The 18,747-nt window shown below is 43.0% G+C and overlaps 1 protein-coding gene across 5 annotated transcripts in view; it reads right to left on the bottom strand.

Moving 5' to 3' along the window:
• The window catches only part of C2H10orf90 (chromosome 2 C10orf90 homolog), a 214,032-nt gene that overhangs the window by 151,582 nt on the left and 43,703 nt on the right, over nucleotides 1–18,747 (bottom strand). The window contains exon 3 of one of the 5 annotated variants that reach the window (XM_070481036.1): nucleotides 18,447–18,525. The exons of the other annotated variants lie outside the window; for them this stretch is intronic. Within the exon in view, the coding sequence (XP_070337137.1) occupies nucleotides 18,447–18,525 (79 nt within the window). The remainder of the gene's footprint in view (nucleotides 1–18,446; nucleotides 18,526–18,747) is intronic. 5 annotated transcript variants of the gene reach the window in all.

The raw sequence follows: 18,747 nt of genomic DNA, 5'->3' as shown, positions 1-18,747 counted from the left end.
GACCCCTAGCCTAAGAATGACTAGAGCCTGGGACCTGGAGACCCCAGCCCAAGAGTGAGGAACAAGCCGAAACCCAGAAAAGATGGCTCCTCGTGGAACAGAACTAGTAGAGGATGCAAAGGAAAACTTTTTTTTTTTTTTTAAAGATTTTATTTTTTCCTTTTTCTCTCCAAAGCCCCCTGGTACATAGTTGTATATTCTTCGTTGTGGGTCCTTCTAGTTGTGGCATGTGGGACGCTGCCCCAGCGTGGTCCGACGAGCAGTGCCATGTACGCGCCCAGGATTCGAACCAACGAAACACTGGGCTGCCTGCAGTGGAGCGCGCGAACTTAACCACTCGGACACGGGGCCAGCCCCGCAAAGGAAAACTTTTAAAAAAATAATAAAATTAATAATCATAATAATAATGAAATTCAGTTGTATTTTTTTAAAAGGACTTTTTCTAACTAAATACAATCTTTAAATTTAAAAATTCCATCTATGAACTGAAGTTCATATGATGGCCACTATTGAGATCCAAATTAGTAGCCTTGAAATTAAGTGGAAGAAATAGCTCAAACTATAGAATAGCAATTCAGAGGCTATGCCATTCCAGCTAGAGTCTGTAGCAATTCAGAGGCTATGCCATTCCAGCTAGAGTCTGTGAAGGCTGTCCCATCACCCCCCGGGGTCCCAGGGGCTCTCAAGAGTTCTGTGTGCAGTACATAAAGCAACTTTGAAGACAGGAGAATGCCCATCAGGGATTCTATCGATGTTATGATTAAAAGAATGTCCTTTGAGACACGAAATGATATTAAAAAGATGAATAATGTCACTCTTGTAGGTTATAATCAGTATGAAAAAGGATTTTGGTTTTAAAACGCTTGGGGGAGAAAATAAGTACGGCCCATTACCGTGACACCATCAGTCAGTCTGGTTCTTACTAGTGGCTGTGGGCTGCCTCACTTTGGTTGTGGCCTGTGAATATCTCATCTCTCTTTCTCTTTGAATAACGTGAAGATGCTCCAGGTCATCCACGCCATTTCTGAAGGCTGTTCCGGAGTGGGCTGTCCAATATCATCTTTCTTGGTAAGTAAAATCAGATAACTTACTGCCAGAAAAACAGAAAAGTCCTAGGCATTCCACCTGCTGTAGTCCACTTCCAAGAAACTTTGAGGGGCTTAATGATTTGCTGTTGGATGCAGCTTAACAGCATAATATCCTTTTAGAACCTGGGTGTGGGGTGTGGATGGAAGCAGAACTAAGAATAGCTCAACTCTTGATTGAATCAGTTTCAATAATTTCAATGATGTAGCTGTTTTGGTTGGGGTATTTATTTTGGACTATTTGCACAAATGCTGGAGAATATTCTAGATTTCCATGATGAACCTGCTGAACCTGGGGAAGCAATAGAACTCCTGGATTTCATTTTCCAAAACCCATATTCAATTACAGGATGAGGAACATAACCAGGGACAATAGCCAGTGGAATAGTCAATGCAACGACCTATAAGGTGTAAAGAGGAACCTTTTAAAAGTGGGCATCTCAGGCCCGCCCGGTGGTGTAGCGGTTAAGTTCATGCTCTCTACTTTGGGGGCCCATGGTTCGCAGGTTGGGATCCCAGGCACGGACCTATGGACTGCTTATCAAGCCATGCTGTGGCAGGCATCCCACATATAAAGTAGAGGAAGATGGGCACGGATGTTAGCTCAGGGCCAACCTTCCTTAGCAAAAAGAGGAGGATTAGTGGCAGATGTTAGCTCAGGGCTAATCTTCCTCAAAAAAAAAAAAAAAAAAAGTGGGCATCTCTTAAAATTGCAGTTCTCAACATATGAGATCCCCGTGGTCCTTTCAGATTCCACAATGCCAAAGTTATTTCTATAACGTTAACAAGATGTTATTTGCCTTCCCCACTGAGTTGACACTTGCACTGATGGTACCAAAGTAATGATGGCTAAAGCAGCTGGCTCTTCAACATGTATCAACGGCATGGCCCCGAACTCTAAGAGCAGTCGTTGTATCCTTCACCAGCACACACCCACAGTATGAAACAAAATAGAAAATGCCCATTTCCCTTAACAATGTTTTTGATGAAAACAGACAAATTATTAACTACACTACACAGTTACCCTTGAGGGCTCCCTTTTTTAATATTCTGTGAGATGAAACGAGAAGCTCACATTAGCTGTAGCACTTTGGTTGTCTCGAGGAAATGCACTTGTGCAATTGTTAATTGTTGGAGTAGCAAACTGAACTAGCTATTGTTTTCAGCTAGTCATCGTTTTCAGCCATTGTTTCATTTTAACTTGAAAGAACTACTGACAAACTATGGTTCCTCAGACATGAGTATTTGGCAGACATTTTTTTCAAGATAAACAAACTGACCTTACTACTTTAAGGAAAACAACTGATAATCTTAGTAGCCAAGGATAAAATGAGAACTTTCAAGTAAAATTAGAATTTTGAAAACTCATATATGCCTCCTGGAGATTGCCAGCTTCTCAATAACTTTTCTGATGAGATCAGAAATGATACTAATGAATTCAATTTTTATATTGAAAAATAAAGCGTGTCAACACTTGGAAGATCTGCATAACCCAGAGAGGCACTATTTTCCAAATCACCTGTGCAGGATGCTCCCAAATCATATCGTGGATAAAAGATCATTCAAGGGTCAGACCAACCGATGGATTTTAATGTAACAAAGTAAAAGAAGTTCACTGAAATGGTTTCAAATTCCACATTATAACTAACCTTTAGGAAACTCTCGCTCAACAAGTTTTAGCATAGTATCAAAGAAAACTATCCACAATTATATGAAAAGGCTTTTAAAATATTCCTCCCTTCCAGCTACATACTTGTATTACGTCTGATTTTCTTCATATACTTCAACCCAAAGAACATCTGGTAATAGATTGCATGCAGAAACAGACATGAGAACCAGCGGTCTCCTATTAACCCAGACACTACAGAGAGATGCAGAAATGTAAAACAATTTCAGGCTTATCATAATTTTTGTTTTAAAAAAGTTATTTTTGTAACAATATGTTATTTATGTCAATAGGCAATAGATCTATTGCTGTTCTTTTAAATGAGTCAATAAATTAATATTTTAAATTTTTCTTAGTTTGCATTTCTAATTCAGTAAATATAAGTAGATACCGTCTATGTAAACCAAATCTCAATAATTTTCAGAAAGGTTCTAGAAGTCCTAACCAGAAAGTTAGAGAATTACTGGCTTAAAAGATTCTGTCTCCGCCACTTACAGGCTGTGTGGCTTTGGGCAAGACAGTTAATCCTCTCTGCCTCAGTTTCCTCATTTGTAAAATGAGGGTGATAATGAAATAATGCATATAAACCATTTAGTGCAGCACCTGGTCCACAGTAAGCCCTCAATGGGTGTTGGCTGTTATTGTTTTCTCAATAACTTCATTGAGCATCACTAAGTGCCAGCACTGTTCCAGAGACTGGGAAAACAATCGTGAACAAGACAGACAAAAATCCCTGGCCTCAGGGTGCTTGCATTCTGCCAAGAGAAGCAGACAATGAACCAAATAAGTAAGTAAAATGTCCAGTATGTTTGAGAGGGATAAGTGTGACAGAAAGGAGGGGTGGGGCGTGTCGTAGAGCAGAGATTTAGAGAAGGATGGGCAGGGAGGGCCTTGCTACAAGGTAGCATGTGAGTGAAGCCCAGAGAGGGCAAAGGATCAAGCCAAACAACCGGTGGGATGGCCTGGGATGGCCTGTGTGGCTGAAGCATGGACAAGGGAGCCTGAGCAGGAGACCAGATCTGAGTGGGAGAGGGTGAGGCAGACCACATGGGGCGTCACGGGCACTGACAAGACTTTGGGCACATTCTGAGGGAGATGTGAGGCTTGGGAGATGTTGAGCAAAGGTGTGGTGTGATCTGATTCCCACTTTAACAAGATCATGGTGTGATGTCCTCACCCCCAGAATTGCCCTCTTTGCCTGGGCAAAGCTTTCAGGGCCTGCTCACATAGAACCTTTACTCGGAGTCTTCTCAGTAGCCAAGAAATATCTCTTTGTCTCCTCCTCCATGGGCCCTAAAGATCACAAGTGTCTGGGTTAGAAGTGAATCCTTCTCAATGTTGTTTCCCCCTGTCCTGGATGTCTCCTCTCCACCTCTCCAGATTCACTCTATCCTTCTCCACCTGTGCATGGCCCTGTCAGATTGACCTGCGTGGACCCCATTCATAAGGATTCCTTGCCTCTGGCTCTCAGTTGGGTTCATCCAAAGGGGCCACAGGTAAGATATAGGAAGGAGATACGTTGGCGTATTTACTCCCCTGGTTCCTCCTCGTGGGCCTTGTTTGGGCTGACTGAGTCCAGGCCCTGTAGGCAGCTCTTTCTCTTTTCCCACCTCCCACACTCTACCATCTGGAACCCAGCCTCGCATCACTACCTCTGGTGAGACTGGAAAGAGGCGCTAAAACAAGTCCTAGGGTTCTGCACCGTCCTCTGCCCACACCTTATAAATGGTGCCTTTTTTAAAGCTCTCCTAAAATTACCCAAATGGAATGTGCTTTCTGTCTCCTACCAGGCCCCTCACCAATGGCCTTGCACGGGTCCAACCTAATACCTTGGGCATAGATGGACCTAGGAAAGGGCAGGGCCCTCTACTGTCCTGTTTACCACTGTTATGCAGGGTTGAGAAGAGTCCTAGGCTCATAGTAGGCACTTACTAAATATTTGTTGGATGAGTGAATGATAAATGAATTTCCATTTTAATTCTGTTCATATATTAAATCAAACGCTTCAAAACACTTTAGAATGGGAATTAATTGACTCTCCTAGTCATTACTTTCATCCACAGCTATAATCAAACATCCACCCACCCATAGTTAATAAATGAAAAACAAGACACATAACAAGTTAGCAGATAGAGAGAACACAAATGAAGCCCTATCTGGAAATCTCACCTAGGACTCCACACTCCCCAGAAACATTCTTGTGACCGGGAGAGGGGTGGGAATCTGTATATTTGTTCTGTTTTTCTTTCTTTCTTTGTCTCCATTTGCCTTTTAATTTCACTTACAGTACATTTTAACATAACTTGATTAAGATATAATTCACGTAAAATACCATTCACCCATTTAAAGTGTTCAAATCATTGGTTTTTAGTGTATTCATGGAATTGTTCAACGACATCTACAATCAATTTTAGAACCTTTTCACCACCCCAAAAAGAAACTCCATATTCATTAGCAGTCACTCCCTATTTCCCTCCAACCCCCCAGCCCTAGGCATCCACTACCTATAGATTTGCCAATTCTGGACATTTCATATAAATAGGATCATACAATATGCGATCCTTTGTGATGGTTTTTTCATTTAGCATAATATTTTCAAGATTCATTCATGCTGTAGCATATATCAGTACTTCATTCTTGTTTATTGCCAGATGATATTCCACTGTATGAAGAGACCACATTTCATCGATCCATTCATCAGTTGATGGACATTCGTTTCCACCTTTTGGCTATCATGAATAATGCTGCTATGAACACTTGTGTACAAGTTATATGTGGACATACATTTCCATTTCTCTTTGGTGGGATTTCCAGGTCCTATGGTAACTCTATGTTTAACCTTTTGAGGAAGTGCCAGACTGTTTTCTAAAGGAGCTGTACCATTTTACATTCCCACCAGCAGAGTAGGAGGATTCCAGCTTCCCTACACCCTCACCAACACATATTATGATCCGGGATTTTTTATGATAGCTCTAGACTCATCCTTCAATTCTTCCAGGAGAGGGGGTTTTTGTCAAAGGTGGCTTCAGTCAGCTGTCTGGAGCCCCCAGTGAAGTGACCACATGTTTAGGGGGATATCCTAGAGCTGCTTCCCCTTACCTCGCAATTTCTGGAGTTCTATCTGGTTCCAGGGGCACTAAGTAGATGTGGCCCCAAGTAGCACAACAGGAGTCCAGACAAATTCCACCATGGCATGATTTCTGCATGCTCTAGAGCTATCCTGTCCAATATGGCAACCACTAACCATATGTGGCCATTCAAATTTAAATTAAAATGAAATGAAATTAAACAATCAGTTGCTCAGCCACACTAGTCACATTTCAAGTGCTCATTAGCTTTAGTGGACAGTGTAGATACAACACATTTCCATCACTGTAGAAAGTTCTATTGGACAACACCTAAGAGGAAAGACAACAGACACTGCACATCACCACCCTCTGAGAAATGTTCATCAAAGTGGCTTTGTCTCCAGACTCCTCCATTTAAATACCCCATGACACACACCCCCATGGCCCATTTTTCCAGTCAACCAAAGAAGCTCAGAACCCTTGGGGATGCCAAAAAAAAGGGGGATGGGTGTCTATTTTGTTGTAGAATGCAGGAAAGTAGACCTCTAGACCTCACAGATGGACTTTCATGTTTTCCAATCAGTTCCATGATATTGAAGTCATTCCTTTTACTCTTCAGGATCTGACCACCCAAACCTCAATGTGTGGGGTGGGAAATACCTAACATTTAAAATGATCTCTTTTTGAAGGCTTTTCTGTGAAGGATGGCCAACATTCATGTTCTTCTAAAAAAAATGAATTTGCTGCATATGTGCTATTAATAATTAGCAGTCAATTAACACTTTCAGCTTCCAGCATGTTAGAAATGTTAACCAAGTGGTTTCTTAGCGAAAAAGTTGACCTTGAAGCAGCAATGGCGTGTCACATACTAAAGCAGAGTCAGCCTTGAATGCCGGGGCTGGGGATCTGCTGAGGCATACCAAATACTGTATTTCACACGTCTTTATTATTGTTAATATTCAAAGAGTATATTCTTTATACTTTGAAAGGCAGGCAAACACTCCTTACCATTTGTATAGGAGATATCAGTGGGCACTAGCCTTATCTCTAAAGTTATATTACCACACTTTGCCACAAGTTAAATGATGTCTGAGGACCGAAGTTACAGATGAACATTTCAATCCACTTGTACAGAAGTTTGTATTTACTAATTCAAATCTGGAAAACCATATAAAGCAACTTAAAAGTCAAGTTCTCCACAGAGCTCTTCCCCTCTTTAAATCACGGTAGACAAAGTAGCTCTTGCCAGGTCTTGTTTTTTTTGTTTTTTTTTTTAACACTAAAGATTTTTTTTTTAAAGATTGGCATCTGAGCTAACAACTATTGCCAATCTTTTTTTTTTCTTCCCAAAGTCCCCCCAGTACATAGTTGTCTATTCTAGTTGTGAGTGCCTCTGGTTGTGCTATGTGGGACGCCACCACAGCATGGCCTGATGAGCGGTGCCATCTCCGCACCCAGGATCCAAACTGATGAAACCCTGGGCCACCGAAGCAGAGCACGCAACTTAACCTCTTGACCACAGGGCAGCCCCACCAGGTCTTGTTTTAAAGAGGCAACCAGTAACTTCTCAATCAGGATAAATCAAATTCACAAGTATGTGATCTTCAGGCAAAGACTGAAGGGCGTCTGAGGAATTCTCTCTGGATATGGGCCTCTGGTTTATGCATGAGCCAAGATTTTCAACGTTTTACATCTGTACAGAATATGCAGTACCCCATGTGAAGCTGCTGATTGTGATGGCCTGACATCCACCGCTTGTTCAGCAAATGCAGACGGGCAGCCTAGCCCTGTGCTCCCCTCCAAAGGCAGTCAAGAGACGGTGGGCTCCACTGAAGCTGGTGTCATTCTCCTTCCTTAAAGGCCTGTGTTCTGTATGGGCATATTACGTGGTCCCATTGCACATCTACTCTCCCTGTGTGGTGGGTCATAAGCAGCAGCAGAGTATCAGGAAAAGTCAATGTAGTTGTAAAGTAGGTTCAAGAGTGGGTATAATCAGAAGTCTTTTAGGGACAGAGAGAAAGCTGAGTGAGACCACAGAGATCATTGCTCTGAGCTCCTGCCATCTTCACCTGACGACTTTCCGGGAGGTATGGTCTTACCGTTGCCACTTTACAGAGAAGGCCACTTCTCTGTAAAAGACTAAATCAAGGTCGTTGGGATGGGACAGGAATCAAGGTGTCTGGTCACCATAAAGGGAATAAAAACATTCATAATATGTAGCAAGCACCTCTAATAATATTACAAGATCAAGAATAGGCACAGCTTGCCTCTGCTTAGCGGAGTCAGGGTTAGAGAAAGGCATCTCAGGTCTGCAGAACCATGTAACACCTTCTGCTCAATTCAGCTGTCAAATCCAGGTAACCCCTGCCCTTCCCATGTCTGTGGAGTGAGGTTGTCATGTGGGGGTGGATGTGGGGCACTGGGAATTTAGAGGAGAAACCAGTTACCCATTCTTAGGGTGGGTCCCAGTCCAGGGCTAATACTCTTACATAGTTTTCTTTCCTCACCTCAGTCTTTTAACGCCAGTGAAGGTTCATCGAACTTGAGGACTAGCAATGAATAGAGAGGTGTTACATAGAACCAGAAAGAAGAGTGGCATTAGCTTCTGTCTAATAGATTTAAATACTTTGATGATATCTGAGATCACCTGTGAAATAGAGCAGCAGGAATACATTTTTCTATGCCAACGATTGGGCTCAGTTGTGTGTCAGTTGGCACGTACAGCATAACAAAGTGCTGCAAAACTTAGTGTGCTGAAACAAGACATATTTATCATTTCTCATGATTTTGTGCATTGGCTGGATGCTGCTTCTGTTCCGAGGTGTCTGGCTGAGGCTAGATGGTCTAGAATGGCCTCACTGACATGTCTGCCTTGTCAGCTGGGGTCCTGGGGACTCTCTCCCTGTGCTCTCTGATCCTCCAGGAGGCTAGCGTGAGCTTGCTCACTCGAAGGCACAAAGGTTCCCAGAAACCAGAGGGGATAAGCCCCACCTCACAAGAGCTTTTCAGGCTTCTACTTGCATTGCAACTGCGGATGTCCCTTTGGCCAAAGCAAGTCAAATGGGCAGCCCAGAGTCAGTTAAGAGGAGCTATCCAAGGGCATGGCCACAGGGAGGCATGATTCAGTGGAGGCCATTTCTGCAGCAATCTATCAGAAATTACCCCAGATGTGATGTGAGTACCATAAACCAGCAAAGTCCATCTCTTCTGTTGAATGAAATGTAGACAAGACTGAAATAGTACCAAAGCCAACTTATTATACTTATTAGTAATATTTCATGATATGACTTCAGTAACCATTATCTAGGAAAGAAGATGCAGTTGAAGCGAAGCTATAAAAATGCAAAATCTGAATACAATGATCTGACGCCTACTTTTATACTCACACTCCTTATGTTTTATTCTCTAATCAAATCTCCTTAATGTTTCCCTCACTTATTCAGCAAACATCTTTTTTCAGTACTTATGATATATAAGGAATTGTGAAGATGCAAAGATGAGTAAGACATGATCTCTACCCCACTGGGAGAGACAGAGTCTCTACTCGAATTGCTGTAACATTTGCCATAAGAGAGGGGAAAGGCTTTATGGGAGTAGAGAAGCAGAGAAAAGTCCAATGGGTCAAGATCAGGTTTTCTGTATACCCACTTTTATCAGGCTTTCTGTATACCTCACTGTTGTAGCTTCATGGAATTCCCGGTTTTCCATCTAGTTCTAACTTGGGGCGCTGGGGATCTCCTATCAGGGCACTATCACCTTTATTGACGTCCAAGATGTTGGCAGTAGTCACTGGGGACTTCCAAGTGTCCTAGACCCTGGACAGGGGGTTATCCTCTGGGATGACTGGATGTGGGGCTGAGCAAGGTCTCAGGGCACAAACGAGCACATTTCCACTGGACAATTGATATGCACACCCCTACTTCTGGTGTTTATGGTCTGCCAGAAGCTGATGGTCTCTCGATCCTCCACTATTCTTATTTGAGAGGCACTTCTTCCAAGCCTGTGTGTCTTTTACTGATTCTAGGGGTGGAATAAACTAGCTCTGCAAATGTGCATCCAAGTCTGCCTGCCTCACACTGAAACCAACGGCTTTGAACTAAATATTCGAGCATTTGCCGCCATCTATGCTTCCCTTTCTGCAGTGATCTGCTGCCATCAAGCAGTGACCACGTCTACCTGTCCCAGGGGCAAGGTTTTCGTGGCTGACCTGAGGGAATCTGAAGAGCATAGGGGTGGGAAGTGGGGGAGACGCACAACAAGTGATCGCTCAAATATGGTTCCACTCACCCCACTGAATCTACTAGAGAGCCTTGCAGCCAGTTGGTATTTATACAGATCAGAATGTGAGCTGGGTCTTGGGAGGATTTCAAGAGGCAGGAAGGCATTGCAGATGTGAGCAAGGCACAAAGGTGGTTGTGCAGTGTGAACCGCCAGCAGCTTCCAGCAGTCTCTTAGTCAGCAACATGGTGGCTCTTTGTCCACTAACTTAACTCTAGAGGTCAGGGCAGGGCTTTGGGGTATTTGAGCCTTTTCTTTCTGGTCTCTACAATCCATCTCCTTAATTAATGGCCATTCACGATGAAAGCCAAGCTCGTGGCCATTCCTGCCACTTGAAGAGCAGAACCTTTGCTCTTTGCTCTTTGCTTGTCTCCTTCTAACTGAATCTCAGGCAGAAAGAAAAATAACAGCAAGTCTTCCCTCCTCCATGCAGTGACCCTCAGAGCCCCGGCCCAGGGGCCCTGAGACATTGATATGTGACCAGGCTTCCTGCTTCCCGAACCTCCCTTTCCTAATCAGAGCCATTTATCTAACTGGAAAGACAATGGGAGACTTAAATCCCTGGACTCCACTCCACTAAATCTGTTGGGCACCATTTGCTGCCAGAAAATCAAACTGCCTTAATTCCTACCCATCGAAACTTCCTCTTGTTTCTCATAACCGAAAGAGGGGCAAAATAAAAAACCGTGTGCACAATTGAATAGTACAAATTTTTCTATCTATGCTGGGCTAACATGCTTTGAGCTGCCTCTGCTTTATCTTCCCCAGATTACTCTCTATGCCTATACCCCACCCCAATGAGAAAATTTGGGGCATTTCTTCCAATTTGATCTTTAACCAGGGAGTGTCATGAGACTAGTGCTTGCTCTCCACTCCTTTCCCCAGGGTGCTTGCTGATTGGCAAGAACAAGCACAATGGCAAGATACCACCACCAACCTAAATACCTACTCAGAGATGCTGTGCCTTCCACTCATAATGACCGGTTTGGATTCTTCTAAACCACTGGGTCAAGCCATCATGGCGTGGGCTCTTTGACTCCTCCAGCAAAGAGCCAGTCTTCTTAGCAGGTGTATATATCATGGTTAAACATTCAGTCTTCAAGTATGGACACAAGGCCCTTGATTCATTCTCTGCAGGAGAAGCATTCCCCAACACTGTACCTCATTTGCTTGAATGGCTTCCAAGGTCTTTTCTAGGACAAGAGGCCTTGACATCAAGACCTTTCTCCTTGGCTGTGTCCTGGGATCCTCTCTTTCTGCCAGGCTGATCTGCTCTCTCATCCCCACTCTTTATCTCTACAGAGAAAAGCATCATCTACCACGGGCTGTCTCTCTGTCTTACGTTGGGTTTGCCATTACGAATGTGGATTATACAATCAGAGGGAGAGAGATCATCAGTCACAAAATCTGTGAGCAATAAATGTTAACGTATGCCAATTTTTATTCAGAGCTGGCTGTGGGCCACAGCTGATGCTTCATATTTATTGAGTGCTCATAATGAATGAGGCCCCTTCTGACCCTCTTGTGGAACAACCCTCAGGGGGCATCAAAAATGCTTTCCTAAGGGAACAAGCCTCCCTCATTGTGAGGCTCAGAAGGGACTCTTGAAGCTAGAAGGGGTTTTATTACCATATTTCATCAAATTGAAAGTGTCTTTCAATCTTACAATCTTATATTGATGCACCATTATTTTCTGGACCTAAGAAAGACACTACCATTAATTGCAAAGTGCTAGGACTGTATGATGCACCCAGGTTTCAGAAATAATAAAATGTGGCAAAATGTGCATATTAGGATCAATAAAATGTGTTATTTTATCTAACTTTGCTCCTGACTTTGACATGGAAACGTCAGTGCTGGAACACTGTTTCCTTCTTGATTCTCGTGGAAGATTTTAAGACGAGGCCTTCCACCACCCCACAAACCATTGTTGCACTTGAATCATCCTTATTCTCACAAAGTCCTTCCTTTTGCCTGGCCAAATTCTCCACTACTCTAATTTCTACTTGTTTGGTTTTCCACTTACCTGGATATACACTAGACTTTTCCTTCCTTATGTTAACTAAAGTCTTGTATTTGCTTAAAGACCAGAGTCAAGCACCCCAGTCTTTTCTCCTATAAGTCAAATAACTTCAATTTGTTTTTATTGAAGTATGACAGGTACATACAGAAAAAGACTAATCACATATGTACAGCTTGATAATTTTTAAAAAGTGAACACCTCTAAAAAATCACCACTCTGATTTTTAAGAAGTATGAGCCTCCCTCGTGCCATCCTGCCTTCATTCTACACCCCCAAGTTAGTCATTCTTACTTTAGTCAGAACCAGAGATTCATTTTACCTGTTTTGAACTGTGTATAAATGGGAGCATACAGTATATATTCCTTTGCATTTGGTTTCTTTTCTCAACAATATGCACACTGTCTTGCAGGGTGTGGCAGTTGTCTGTTCTTTTTCATTGCTGCAGTATACTTATCCATTTCATTTGGGGTGTTTCCCACTGATGCCTACTATGAATAACGCTGTCAGGGATACTCTTTTTTTTTTTTTAAAGACCTTATTTTTTCCTTTTTCTCCCCAAAGCCCCCCGGTACACAGCTGTGTATTCTTCGTTGTGGGTTCTTCTAGTTGTGGCATGTGGGACGCTGCCTCAGTGTGGTCTGATGAGCAGTGCCACGTCCGCGCCCAGGATTCAAACTGACGAAACACTGGGCCGCCTGCAGCGGAGCGCGCGAACTTAACCACTCGGCCACGGGGCCAGCCCCTCAGGGATACTCTTATATACGTCTTCCAGGACACATAGGCACACATTCCTGTTGGGAATATACCTAAGGGTTGAATCACTTGGTCATAGGGCATGCATATGTTCAGCTTTAGTACTGACCACACACCAGTTTTCCAAAGGCGTCGTGCTAGTTCATACTCCTGCAAGCAGTGTCTGAGCATTCCAACTGCTCCAAATCCTCACCAACACTCGCTAGTGTCTACTTCTGGTGGGTGACATCTCTTTGCAGTTTTAATTTGCATTTCCCTGATGATTAATAATCTTGAGAATCTTTTCATGTATTTCTTGGCCATTGGATATCCTCTTTTGTGAAGGACCTCTTCAAGTCTTTGGCCCTTTTAAAAATTGGGTTGTTTTTCCTTATTCATTTATAGAAATTCTTTACATATTCAATACTAGATACAAATCTTTTGTTAGTTGGATCTATCTATCTACCTACCTACCTATCATCACAATTATCTTCTGCCATTCTGTGGCTTGCCTTTTCATTATCTTACACAGTGTCTTTTGATAAGCAGGAGTTCTCGATTTTAATTCAATTTTCAAATAATCCAGTTAAACAATCTTTTCCTTTACAGGCAGTGTTTTATGTTTTACCTACCCTACAATCATGAAAATATCTTACGATGTTATCTTCTAAAACCTAGTTGTTTTAGCTTTTACATTTAGATAAAACATTTCACAATCCACGTGGAACTAAATTTTTGGGGGTATTTCCAACTGATTCAGGATGACTTTTTCCCCATGTCATCGCTATGGCCCCTTTGTCACATATCAGGTGACCATGTATGTGGGTCTGTAGCTGGCTCTCTTTTCTATTCTTGCTCCAGTTCCACACTGTCTTGACTACTTTAGCTCGTTTGCTTTATTTAGCAAAAAAAATTAATTTTATTTTTGTTATCAAATTGTTACCCATGTGATTCATCCCCAGGACAGTGTCTTGAACAAAAGAACATAGTTCATTGAAACCAAAGAAATTTAAAAATATTTCAACAACTTTATTTGTATTTCTTGAGCATCATTCCTTGAGCACCTTCCTCCTCCACCCTTAATTCACTCTCCTGCTGTCCATCACAGAAGTCAGAAAAAAATAGAAGACACTCCTTGGAGGGTGGAAGGGGCACAGGGAAGAAAAGTTTAGCAAATCCAGTCTTTTTTGACTGGTCAGGGAGGTCTAGAGAGACTCACTGTTAATCATTTGTTTGAATTTTGTTTGGTTTTAAACTTATAGAAGCCATACAAGCATTTCCTAAATTTCAGTAAATGGAAGGAGAGTAATAATCTATATTCCCAACTAACTCAACAATTGTAAATTCAATCTGTCTCTGCCTGGTCTTTATTTCACATGTTTAACTAGCCATTGGTTTTTAATTTGGCAAAGCATTGTACCACGTTTTGCATTACTGAAACTTATTCATAACCTCTATCATAAATGTGAACATTTGATTAAGCACATTACCAAAATTTACATAACCATTTCCCTACTGTCAAGCTTTCAGGTTGCTTCTGATTTCTCTTAGAATAGATAATACTGCAACGAACATCTTCAACTATATGGTTGTTTTCCTCTGCTGAAGCATTTCTTCCTAGTGGGTTTTACTAGTTGACAAGACCACTGACAGTGTTCAGTTTCAATATACACATTGTGAATTAATTTACATTTTAATGAGGTCAAATCTTTTTCTATGTGTTTTTTACTAACATCTTTTTGGTTCTTTGTGCATTGATATAGCAAGGTCTTAATATTTTTCTCTTCAGTTTGCATAACACGTCTTTAGATGACGAAAATAGCGCTATTTGTCTTTTGTTAGAGCTTGTGCTCCTTTGGGTCAGGGACGTGTGGAATTCATCTGTGTGTCTTCAGTGGTTGGCACACGACACGCACACAGCATGTGCTCAATCAATATTTGCTGAGTGAATGGAATCATGTTTGTTTCAAGTATTCTTCCCCGTCTATTCTTGCCATCTGTGCTTTGCGCATGGAAGGAATTAATAAATGTTGATTGTTTATTATGATAATGATGACATATGGTATATTTATTTTTAGTAGCATCTGTCATGAATAAGAGTCTCCCATTTAGCTGTTTCAGTCTGACAATCTTATGGATTGTTTTTTCTGAGGCCACTCCTCTCATTCTTGATATAAATAAGAATTCATCTATATGATTGATGTAATATAAATATGGAAATTTAAAGAAAACCCCCAAACGTTGCTTTAACTGATCAATACACACCTATTCATTCTCTACAATTATTTTGCATTTCAACGATGCTAACTGACGTGCAGTTCCCAGAATGCACTGTGCTCTCTCTTCCCGCTTGGCCTTTGAGCATACTGTTCTCTGCCATTTCTACCACCCCTGCCCATCTCCACCCCACAACTGGCTTATACTCCGTTCCTTCAGATTCCCAGTTCAGCAAACATCCTCTGCTCTCTCCCTCCCATGGACGGGTTGGAGTGTTCCTCCCCTATTTCCTCCTAGCACCCCTGATTTTTCCCCTCTCCTAGCACTTTGTATCAAGTGTTAGAACTGTCTGCAGCGACTATGCGGAGGTCATTCTTACGCGCACTCCCACTCTTCACCCTGGACTCTGTCAAAGTCCCTGGGACATAGTCACAATCACAGACTTATGGCTAAGTGGATGAAAATAATTGAAATAAACTCCATGGATATCAGCCTTCTCTAGCTCAACTAATGAATAATTTCATCAGGCTTAAAAAGGAGACCCAGACCCAACTTTCTACTTTTTTTCACTCCTGCCCATTGAGAGGCTCTGCTCTCTCTTCCCCATGACCAAGAAAAAAATCCCGATTTCTCTTTCTGTTAGCGTTGTTTTTAAGTCTGGACACTCTGTAATGGTGGTTCTCAACTGGGGCAATTTACCCTCTAGAGGATAGTGGTCAACGTCTGGAGACATTTTTGGTTTTCTTAACTAGGGGGAGGAGGTGCTGCTAGTATCTAGGAGGTAGAGGCCAGGGATGCAGCTAACACACTACAAGGCCCAGGACGGCCCCCACCACGAAGAATGATCTGCCCCAATGTCAATATTGCTGAGGCTGAGAAACACTCCTCTATGAAACCCTTCCAATTACTTCAGAAGCCCCTCTGCCACCACTTAGCAGTCTCCTTGTCCCCAGAAGCCTAAACCCTGGGAATATTTTCACTAGCAGTGGCCAGAATGACCCGGCATGCAGCCATGGTCCCCGGCTCTGACAGTGCCAACCATGCTCTAGTCAGAAAGGTGCACACACTCCTGTTATGCAAAGAAACCTCAACAACCCTTCAGATATCTACTCGACATAAAATTATTTAATTTACATGTGCAAGCACATGTTTTCATACATACTTATCATTGCCACAAATTAAGTGGCAATATTGGAAAGTCTCACATGAAATATTAACAAAATAATTTGATTTCCAAGTGCTCTACGCAATCATCCTCCACTGGAGACACAGAAGTTGCAGCAAACAGCACAGCCCAAGGCCCCAGGCCCCAGCCCTGCCCAACCAGCAGCTCCAAGAGCTGGCGGATGAGCTCACAGCTGGATGTCATTGCAGACCTTAGAGTAATACTTGAAAAATAGAAGTTGGAGCATGCCCTCCCACTCAAAACCTTCCCTGGGCTCCTGACTTCAACCTGAGTAAAAGTCAAAAGCCTTACCATGGCCTCAGGACCCCCATCTGTGAGATCAACCCCCACTGCTCCCCTGCATTAGCTCCAGGCTGGCCTCCACGCTGTTCTCAAACACCCTGCACACATCCCAGCCTCAGGATTTTGTCCCCCGCCAAATTTCTACATAGCTCACTTCCTCTAAGTCTCTCAAAGATCCCTTTATCCAAGAGGTCTTCTCCAACCTCCTCTATAAGAGAGCACACCCCCATCCCTCTCTACCACCTTCCTTTGTTTTATATTTCTCTGCAGAGCCCACCACCACCTGACAACTTACATCTTTGTTTGTCTGTCTCCCCAAGAGGAATGAGAGCTTAGTGTGACAGCGTCTTTGATTGTTTACGGCTATAGTCCCAGCCCCTAGAGTGGTTTCTAGAATATAATGTTTATTTAATAAATATTTGTTGAATGAATGACTCCATCACTGTAATTTTGGGTCTACCCCCATAATGCAAAGAGATGAAGAACTTCACTGAGTTGTCAGCAAGTAGGTATTAAAATCTCACTAGGTGTCTTGCCAGTGCTAGCACAGGAGGAGGATTACAAGGTAATAAAACCTGGTCCTTTTGTCTGTTTTCCATGCAGAGTTCTCATCACGAACTGCCTCTGGGAACCTAACTGCCTCATCATGAACCTAAACCAATGGGATTTGGGTAGCTCACAGAATTGCTGAGAAGACTGAGAACACGGAACCTGGCAGGAACTGAGCGGGCTCCTGGGAACTAAACAGCAGAGAGGGTCAGGAGTGGTTTTATAGCCAGACACGGTCAGGACAAGAACATTGAGCCATATGACCTATGATTACTTCTTTTCTCCTTATTCTAGGGTGAAAGTTCTAGGAAAGAGCATCCGATGGGTCACCTTTAGGATTTATGCTAACTGTATGGAGCAGGAAGAAGAAGGGAATCTGCCTAGGGACGACTTTAGCATCCATGGTGGGGAATAGGCATCCATATTTATTCCCAACGAGGCTGAGTGCAGTGGGTTAAGGCTGTCTCTAGACAGAATTTGGCATGCTGGGAGGAAATGGAAAGGGATTCTGGGCAGCCAAAGATGGTCAATATCCACTCCGCCCTCGCCCTCGAGGAGTTGCCAGGTGCTTACTGTTAAGTCATAAGTGAAGGATGCACTAGTCGAGTGACACGATGGCCATGCCGATGCAGGGAGCTTCAGGGGTTCTGAGGAGGTGCCCGATGGGACCCTAGAGTCCCCCACACACTCTTCCTCATTGGAAGTAAAGAGATGACATCTGAGCAGACACTGGTCTGTCCTTTCCCGTGGAGCCTCAGGGCCTAGTCCCATAGGCTGGGCATTCACTATATGTCTCCAGAGCAGCACTTCCTAATGCATATTCCACACAACACTTGTCCTGCAAGATGCCCATCATGCAAAAGTCAAGTAGGTTTCCAGAACTTGCACAAATATGCCCATTAGTGTATTGAGGGCTCTAAGAACTCCTCACTTAAAAAAAAAATCAGCTCACCTCAGTAACCCATTGTTTCCCAAATTGACTTGCCCAAGTGACGTTCCTACAAAACGCACCAAGCATTTAGCATCCTGCTTAACTGGTAGTCAATGGAACGTCATTTGGGAAACCTGAGCCAGAATACAGTGGTCCTTTAGGATGTGTTCCCTCTGCCACCCATCTCACTTCTGATTGGTTCCAATGTACTGTGAGAAAGAAGAGAAACTCAGAGGGCAGAAGTGGTGGGGGGTGGGAGGCAGTGTAGATAGAGCCAGCACACTTGCTTTTTAAGGGGGCTAACCTGGTTTGGGCAATTCCTTAATTTCTCTAGAGATATCAAAGACTCAAAAGGAGGTAGAAAGTGGGCAACATAGAAATTACCTTGAGGACTGAAACTCAATCACTTAATTTTTTTACATGACTTACCAGAATTTTTATGGCAATCCTTAATTCCTGCAGTGGAAGGTTTTGCGATGGCAGACTTTCCGTGGATGCTGGGTTCCTTCTGAAAGTGGAGGAAGGCCTCAGATGGCTTTCTTTTTCTGGTATATAACCCAGTCTCCTCTGAACTAAAGACAGGTTATCACAGAAAGTGGGCCATTCCCTCAACCTCACTGTCCATCCCCCATAGCCCAGGTGAGTCCTACATCTCTATTGTCGTACAGAGACCACTTGCCTCCCAGAACCCACAGTTGTTGATGAGGAGCGAGGGACAGAGGTCACCTGG

The sequence above is a fragment of the Equus asinus genome, chromosome 2 (genome assembly GCF_041296235.1).
Source record: "Equus asinus isolate D_3611 breed Donkey chromosome 2, EquAss-T2T_v2, whole genome shotgun sequence".
Taxonomy (NCBI): Eukaryota; Metazoa; Chordata; class Mammalia; order Perissodactyla; family Equidae; genus Equus; species Equus asinus.
Note: the sequence above shows the minus strand (reverse complement) of the source record. Positions and strands in the feature narration are given on the sequence as shown.